The 9,738-nt window shown below is 37.4% G+C and overlaps 1 protein-coding gene across 1 annotated transcript; it reads right to left on the bottom strand.

Annotated features, from left to right (window-relative positions):
• Positions 1-1,376: 1,376 nt before the first annotated feature.
• On the bottom strand, positions 1,377-1,775 carry LOC121391483 (tigger transposable element-derived protein 1-like). Its single transcript, XM_041523102.1, has one exon. It carries the CDS (start codon positions 1,773-1,775, stop codon positions 1,377-1,379), a length of 399 nt encoding a protein of 132 aa, XP_041379036.1.
• Between the last annotated feature and the right edge of the window lie 7,963 nt (positions 1,776-9,738).

Genomic DNA, 9,738 nt, shown 5'->3' with positions numbered 1-9,738 from the left:
AATAAGACGGGCTGAACCGGTCAGAGAACCGCCATATCTAACAAAGATCCTCTTACCAGTGACAATAAATCTGCCTGTCAGAGAACCGTATCTAGCAGACACAGTTGGAGTGTCTGAATAAATAACAAACATCAGCTAACCAGTGACAACAACACTTGCTGGCCCGGTCAGAGAACCATATCTATCAGACACAGTCGTCGCTGAACACATGTACGCTCTTTGTCAGAGTCTCGGAACGCAGCGATCTGTAACACAGGACCATCAGCTACACGTGTCGAGCCGCGAGTCCACTCAAACGTAGGCTTTGCTGGGTTACTGTCAGCGGAACAGCGTAATATGAGCAGTTTTCACAGCTCTACTCTTGTGTGTTTATCTGAGGATATCGTCACCCGTGGAGAATCTTCGTGGACCCGCAATAGATTAATACAATAAACATATATGAGTTAGAGATATGGTATACAGTGGAGTCTGTCTAAAACGGACTCACTTCATACCGTCGAAATAGTCCGGTTTACATAGAGGACCGGTTTAGACAGAGTTCATCCAGAGTTATGGTTCTTGAATGACAGACAACTCGCGATCAACAATGACATTTGAACCCATGGATGGTTAGGAAACATAGTCATACAAGCCAGACTGGCAATCGATTATTTCACAGACATAAAAAATATACTTAAAGGGACATTCCTGAGTTTGCTCAATTTTTAAGATGTTATCGACTAACAGAGACTTTTTAACGATTGTACAGTATAACCTCGATTTAACGCCAACCAATGTTCCAAAATAATTTTGGCGTTATATCGAGTTGGCGGTATAGTGAGGGTGCCTTGGGTTTACTACCAAACTTAAAATTTTTTTTTAAGTTGCTGAATGTCAAGAATATGACATATGTTTTAAATGTAAATAACAGTAACAAAGGTAAAAACAACCAGGTAACAACATTATTATTTTATTTGTCTATAAACATGGCAAGTCAATACACTAAAACGTAAAACGCGCACATGTATGCGTTTCAATCGATCTGTGAAATACATTTATTTGTGTTCTTTAATCTTTTTCGAAAAAGTTCAGAATGTTTTTTTGCCGAGCACCTGATAGAATTATCTCATTCAGTCGTGTTTGGAAGGCTGTCAAAATGTTAATATCTGAATCAACATTATGTTGATTCCCTTCTACAAAACATATCACCGTGTTCATGGCATCCCTGGCACTAACTGCCTACGGAATGTGCTCCGGTTCAGCGTCGGACTCTTCTTCCTGGTCATCAGTCGTTTCGTTGTGAATCTGTTTAACACTTTCAAGAATCTGCTCGTCGCTGATATTAGAAAATGTCTCTGCTTCGTTGTCATTGTTGACAAACTCGTCAACATCCATTCTCAGCTGTTCGTCGATTGAAAGCCGGCCCGTGACGTCACCAAATAGCAAACCGCTGTCGTTTCATTGGCTGGAGCTTGGTGCAAGTCGGTATGACGGTCCCGAGGAACGACCCCTGTGTGAATCCAACAATTTTTGATGGTGGTGGCACTGACGATATCCCAAGCATGTTTCACAAAACGAATGCCGTCACTCAGTGGTAGCTGCAGATCTTTACCGGTCTTGTTGTCATCAATACACTGTACCAGTCGTTGAAGTTGCATTCGCCTGTACTGTCCCTTGAAAGCTTGGATAATGCCGGCATCGAGTGGTTGAAGATGGCTCGTCGTGGTTGGTGGCAGAAAGTGAATTTTAATGTTTGACAGTTTCTTTGGGATGATATGGCTTGGTGCATTGTCCATGAGGAGCAAGATTTTTCTTTTCTTTCATTTCATCATGGTGTTCATGTTTGTTAAATAGCGTGCAAACAGTTCTCCGTTCATCCATGCTTTTTTATTTGTCTCGTAATCCACGTACAAATTCACGTTAAAGTTTTTAAAACATCTAGGTTTCGCTGATTTTCCTATCACTAGCGGTTTTAGCTTATCAAAGCCGTCGACATTGGCACATAAAACAATCGTTATCCTGTTCTTGGATTTGTTTCTCCCCTTGTTGTCGGTCGTCGTTGAAAGGGATCGATCAGGTAACATGCGATAAAACAGACCCGTTTCATCGGTGTTGTACACATCTTTTAAGGCGTAATTCTTCATAATGTCACTGGCCCATTAGCAATCAGCTGTTTGTCAACCCCGGCACTTTCACCTGAAATAACATGCTGCGCGATACTGTGTCTCGACTTGAACCTCTGCAGCCACCCATTAGAATACGCGAAGTCGGAAACGTTTAGTTCATCACCAAAGGACCTGGAAACTGGTAACTCAAAAAAAAAAAACCTTAACATTTGGCGAACAGCAAAAGCTAATTTCTATATACACCAACATCATTTTTAATAATATATTTTATAAGTTTATAGTTTGACGGTAAGTCACAATCGGATTAATTGTGTTTATCTTAATATTTGTCTGATCGGACTTTCATCCCTCGGAATCCTATTCTGTGGGACTTGTATTCCTAGGAATTTAAGTCTGTAGGACGTGCATTCCTGGGAATTTAAGTCCGTGTGACTTTTATTCCTGGTACTCCTAGTCCACAGGACTTTCAATCCTAGTATTCCTAATCCTCTGGAATTTATTTCCAATATTTTGCTTAGTACATATATACGATTCGTGATAATCCCTGAAATAAAACTTTGAAAACTGTACTTAGTTCTAATAGTTAGTACAAATAACTAGTAATATAATGATCAGTTACTACATGTACAATATAAAATAACAAATAAGCAAAAATGCCTTTTATAGATGAACGATTACAAATAGCATCAAAACACTAGAAATTAATGATCGCTGACTGCCTTATGGCAGTTTTGACCATCATAAGCATAAAAAGACGAGTTGGGGAAAGGGTATCTGTGTTATTATACCTGGCCGTTAGGAACACCATAAGCGTCCGAGACTGGGTGGGATGGGAGTCGGGAGGGGGGGGGGGGGGGGGGGGGTCGGGCAATGGACACGTTCGTGCAAAATGAACTGGCCTGAAATCTTCACCATATATTTCCATCATTCTAATCACAATATTGTAATCCATGTAAAAATGCAGACTGATTTGTTTGGAATCCTATATAGCTTATTGGTTGTGTTCCAGATTTGGACATTTTCGTTTCATTCGGGCAATAACAATCAGTCGGTGTGGTGACCCACTGAGCTGTTAAAACCAAGTCTTAGTCATTGATAGTTCTATTAATTGATAAATCTGAATGAAAACCATACTAATATTTTTATCGATGGTATGGTTAGTTGGGCCTAAGATATCATACAGTCCAGAGTCTGATATGTCATATGTTAGACCAAATTATGAAAATGAGCAAAATTGACAAAACAGGCACATGTTCAGTAAGTTATACACGGGTGAGGTCTAGACTGGCAAGTATAAATTTGCTTTGAAGAGGGGTGTTTAGACCACGCAACGCCACCCACACCCTATGTACACGCGCCTGCAACATTATTGACAAAAAGGCACAAACTTAAAATTATATAATAACAAGATAAATTAAATATCACATTTTTATAGTTGAATTATTGTTATTATTATTATTATTATTATTATTATTATTATCAAATACCAGTACGTAATGTCTGACAGATAATTGTGTTGGTATATCATATGGGCAAGTTATACTTATTTGATTCGAATTATGGAAAATGTTTTCGTGTTACTTTTAAATGTTTAAACATTTATTAGTTGGAACAACACGCAATTAATAAAGACCTTGGTTCTGTTCATGTAACGATGTCAACAAAATGTGTATACACTCTTTAAAGTTATATAAATGGAACATAATGTAATAAATATAAAATATTTAAATAAAGAGAGGCGGCAGTATTCTAAGTGAATTAAATAAACCAGAAAAGAAACTGCTTTTTGTTTTGTTTACAATATAATTTATTTTTTATGTGTATGACCGGACTTAAATTTTGATTGTCCAGGAATGCAAGTCCGGCCCGGACTTGATATCCTGGCAGTCTGACCAGTATTTCTAAGGAACGTAAGTCCTAGGACGTGCATTCCTAGGTATATTAGACCTAGGACATGCATTCCTAGGCATATTAGACCTAGGACGTGCATTCCTAAGCATATTAGACCTAGGACGTGCATTCCTAGGCATATTAGACCTAGGACGTGCATTCCTAGGCATATTAGACCAAGGACATGCATTCCTAGAAGATTATTTCCGGATAGACAACTGTTCCTACGAACATGCATTCCATTTACACTGGAGCTATACTACACTAGAAGGGTGGCACTTAAAAGGAAACACAATCAGGATCGTTTTCCAGCTAAATAAACGATCACTTGTAGTCTAAAACCGGACGTTTTATTAATGTTCGGGCGAGGAGGTGGTGGATGGGTTCAAGGCTGAATGCGGTCCTGTAAGTTCAGTAGAAAGTTGATTATGAAGTTTTGTTTCTCGTCGACTGAAGGCTGAAGTTCTTCTCCATGAGCCGGCCTACTAGCTTTGAATTAACTACCTTGACCAATGCACCAACGATGCGGACTCTATATCCTACATATTCGTACAGTGTAGGCGCGGGAATTAGCCTAGTGGTAAAACGCTCGCTTGATGCACGGTTGGTTTGGGATCGATCCCCGTTAGGCTATTTCCCATTCCCGCCAGTGCACCACGGCTGATATGTCAAAGGCCGTGGTCTGTGCTATCACGTCTGTGATATGGTGCATACAAACTATTACTTGCTGCTAATGGAAAAATGTAGCGGGTTTCCTCTCTAAGACTATATGTTAAAATTACCAAATGTTTTAATTGCAATAGCCGATGATTAATAAATCAATATGCTCTATTGGTGTCGTTAAACAAAAAAACAACACCTTTTTATCTTTCGTACATTGTACACACGACTACTGTTATGCCACAAATGCGTCACTAAGTGGACTTGGTATTTTTGTTTTCTTCTTTTTGAAATACAATTATATGTATCTTTTAACTTTCACAGATTTGTGTATAAATCTAATACAGTTTAAACGACATATTATGGAGTTTTCGAATTTGTTTCGCATATGAAACGCACTGCTATCAAGGTAAAGCTTTGGACGGTATTGTAATAAATGTCGGGGGGGGGGGGGGGGGGGGGTGGTTGTCTACTAGATACTATTATGCCAAATCAGCATTTCACTTACCATAGCTGTGTACATAAAATTATGTAAAAATGCAAAGAGACCCACATATTTAACACAACTAATTTTTCATAGAGCGTATAATAATATACATGTATATCATTCGCAGATGGCATCTCTCTCTCTCTCTCTCTCTCTCTCTCTCTCTCTCTCTCTCTCTCTCTCTCTCTCTCTCTCTCTCTCTCTCTCTCAATATTTACTACCAAAAATATTTCGGTTCATAATTATTGGGGGAGGGGGCCTGAGATGTTCAATTTACCAATCCTACAGAGCAGAAAACGGCAACAAATATATAATCGTTATACGATTTTATTTCCTCAAAGAAAAGTGTTTCTAGAATTTGAGATATCCTCTGATAATGGATCAAAACCTACAATATATATACATACTGAAGGAGTAAACAAAATAAATAAAACTACAATGCATGATGACAAAAATAATACTTTCGAGTTTTCAAGGTTCATGTTCCTTATCAACATGACGAGTATGACGTACTAATAGAAGAAGAAGGAATAAAGTCAGGGATGGTTATGCAGGTGCATCCTCTGACCAGATCCAACACAAACACGTCTGTCATTGATCAGCTTCACTACCACAAGCGTTCCCATTTTGTTGAGGTCACACCATACTTTACAGAATCGTCCAATGTTGACGTATCTCGACCATCAGATGCTGTTGTTTCTAAGTAACACCTACACGCTTATTTGTGTTGTAAACGTACATACTTCTTTTACTTGGTCGTGTCCTCAAGCATTTGTCCTGAAAACGAATATTCAGTTAATGTATAAGTTTTAAATATATTTCTGTCATAGCGGCTATTAAATTGTAATCAGTTACAACTAGAAAGGTGAAGGGAATGAACGTAAGACTAAGACTATCCCTGATTCAAACACCAAACTGAAGTATACTTTACAAACCAGGAATTATCTACATAGTCTAAATACATTATCCACCCCGGATCCGGCGGTTGCTGTGGTAGCCGTGCGGGAACGTTGAGCATGTATGTATGTATGTAGGGATCATAGAACCCAGACTCAAACAAACTAATGACGATATTTGTGTTTCTTTAAATATTCATAATATTTTAATACTGACTGTTTTTAATATATACTGACAGGCCGTAAATATACGTCATATTTGGTATAATTCCAAAAGATAATTATTACCTCTTTTACCACAATCAACATAGTAAATAGATTTTCTTACGTCTGTTGCTGCTGTTAATATCTTACCACATATCAGTGTCTTTTAAGCTAGTACAGGACTCGACCTTAGCGGTAGATCGATGTGTTTTGGCTACCGATTTGTTGTTCGGACTACCATATGTCTATACCCAGTAGTCTGCCGGGCTACTATATCTTTTTACCACATCCAGTTACTCCGAAATCAACAAGATGTTTAAACAATTAAAACACCCAACTGAAACAACATTTTGAATGCAAATAAATGATTTTGCTTTTTTCTCTTTGTAAAATTCATTAAAATTATGGGGCTACCAATTTTGACTGAAGGCTACCAGATTGGGCTACCACTGAAAAAAGTTAAGGTCAAGACCTGTATTACGATCACAGGGGTAGGGTTACTTCATTAAATTATCTGATACTCATGTCCGTTTTCATATGTCCGAAATGCTTGAGCTTCAAAATCCATTTGGTATATTACAAATATTAGAACGACCAGAAACTCTTTGAAAATACTTAAAGATGATTGTCTGTTATTTATTTTAGGTATGAACAAAATCTAAAATTATCCGCAAACTGTGTCAATCGGCGAAACCGTTCACACATATGTTTACGGATGATTTATTTTTGTTCATACCCAAAATAAAGTAGAAGAAAGATAAGACAATCATTAAGATTAAATTTGAAACATACCTACAAATAATAACACTAAATGATCATGGTTTATTTTGAATTATTTTATTTTCTAAAAACATAACGCTCAGTAAGAGAAATGACCTACGTAAAGTGACGTCAGTGGGCTGTACCGATTGGATGACGTTACGTAATTAATGTAACGGGAATGCAATTATAGATACGTGTATGATGATGGAATGATTAGCTGTTAGAATAACATATACCACGTAAAGAATTGTACGAAACATAACTTTTATTACCTGACGGAGGCAGATTCCCGTATGCATTCAATTTTTCATAAGGCGTTGCATCATGGGATTGTAAACTGTCGTATGTGTTGGTCGATTCATTTGGCATCCTTGTAGTGTCTGAAATGGAGAAAAATATTTGAAGATATCGTAAGCAAAGAGGTATTCAACATAACATTAATGTAAATTAATTATGTAGATTTATATGAATATATATTATATTTGGAAACATTGCAAATTGTGTTAAAATCAAAACTAATTTTATATGATTAGCTATGTTGGTTTATACGAAGGAAATACGGATATTTTTTTATGCTATTACACACCATATCATAACAATTACTCAATATCTAACTAGTTTAATATTGGAGCAGGTAGACTGGCGTAGTAGCTTTTGAATTAGAATGACGTCACTTTGCATCGCCCTTCAGAAAATGAATTTGTTGCACAACGGGTCCTTTTTTTAAAACGCAGGAATACTTTAAATACAAAATTGCTGTTGAAAATATTTTGTTCAATGATGACTAACGTATCTAACCGTGTTTGTACAAAATAGTATACTAAAAACACTTACCATTATGAAATGTGAAATTACTGTAAGATAGGTTGCTATATTTAACCTATTGTATATCACGCCAAAATGATGGTGTCTGTCGTCGACCTGCTACACAATGTCAGCGTCACATCTATTCAATGCCACTCAACTAATTCAATGATTTGTTGTGAATTTCAACACCTCATCAAATGACAATTATTGCAAGATTCGCGCCAAAATCTAACCTGTACATTGCTGACGTCGTGTTGTTAATTGTGACGTAGTGTAGGTTTACGTGTGACGTAAACGACTATCTGACCCAATCCGTAGGAAAATTACAAGTACATGTAGTAAGTTTGGACATCAGTTTACTTGTATCTTGCGGCTTTGTTGCAGTTGGTATGTAATAAATACAATAATATACTGGCTTGCCTGCCACACCGTGTTTATGAAACTCGCCAGCAGTGTTAGTATCTGACTCGTTGTTTGCTTATAAGATACCAAAACTGTTCCTGATTTTGTAAATAAACTATGCCATGTAAGCTGGTTTAGTATTATATATATACAGTCAAAGCTGTCCTAGCGGCCACCTGTACTCAGCGGTCACCTGCCTTAAGCGGTCCACTGTTTTCCTCCCAAACGATTTATAATGTAAATACACATGTAATAAGCGGGCACCTGTCTAACGCGGCCAGCGGCCACCTAAATCGGATCCCAAATCGCTAAAATACCTGTATTAAGCGGCCACAGTAAAGTTTTACTATTATATAAAAGGGATATTTTAATAACAGCGATAAGGTGCAGCAATTAACCGATCTTCACACCTTCAGGAATACTAGTACCCATTCAGTCCCGACATCTCCACTGTGTATCAGTTAAGATATGACTCTGGAATGCATCTAATTGCCTCTGGGCAGGCTACGCTTGACATTTGTAGATTCACTTACTATGGCAATACACCGCCTGAAGTAGGAATTCAATAATTAAATGGGAAAAGAAAACAAACTGGTTGAGAACGGTTAATTTAATGCATTCTATTTGCATTATTTCTGAAGGAGACGACATGTCAAAAGTTGATTTATAGTCAACTGTGAAGCACACATCCTTTGATTAGGAGTACAGACGGTAAAACAAGAAACAACAACAAATGTTTTAAAGACTATATATGTGACAACCTGTACTCAGCGGCCACCTGTCTTAAGCGGCCACTTTTATCTACTCCCTTGTGTGGCCGCTTAAGACAGGTTTGACTGTATATATATATATATATATATATATATATATATATATATATATATATATAAATTTAACTTTGATGAATGGTTTTAGAAAGAGCGCTCATCTTGTCAGGAGCAGTAATATTAAATAATATTAAATAATTCCAGACGTCAGTAGTTCTTCATCGTTTTATTGCTACAGCTCTGTTTCGTATGGTCAAATAATGACCACACTCTTCAGGCAATATTAACGAATACTGTTGAAAACGTTTGCGACTGATGACGTCACAACATCAGTTGATGTGTGACGTAATTCTCGACAACTATATACGTCACCAAGAAAGTTTTGAGAATTCAGGTCTTATGCTGGCGCTTGGTACAGTCAGGTGACATCGGTGTTACTGATGTTTTTGAGAACGAAAATACTCTCTGATGCAACAACGACGCCAGCACAGTAAGCATATTTTAGACAAGATAAACATACAGATTATCAAGGCAACCAAAGTGAACCTGTGTAGAAACACAAGCAGCGCCATAGAATGGTTCAAACATATCCCAGAAAAACATAAACACGCATTTATCACCTTTGATGTGTGTAACTTCTACCCATCGATATCAGAAGATCTCCTAAGAAAAGCACTCGACTATGCATCAACATTCACTAATATTACACAACAGGACCAGGAAATTATTATCCACACAAAAAGATCACTCCTGTACCA

The sequence above is a fragment of the Gigantopelta aegis genome, unplaced genomic scaffold (genome assembly GCF_016097555.1).
Source record: "Gigantopelta aegis isolate Gae_Host unplaced genomic scaffold, Gae_host_genome ctg2539_pilon_pilon:::fragment_2, whole genome shotgun sequence".
In the NCBI taxonomy this organism is placed as follows: Eukaryota; Metazoa; Mollusca; class Gastropoda; order Neomphalida; family Peltospiridae; genus Gigantopelta; species Gigantopelta aegis.
This window is presented reverse-complemented; position numbering and strand designations above follow the sequence as displayed.

Coding starts and splice junctions, on each gene's coding strand:
- LOC121391483 (XM_041523102.1), bottom strand. CDS start 1,775: ATGGACAATGCACCAAGCCATATCATCCCAAAGAAACTGTCAAACATT.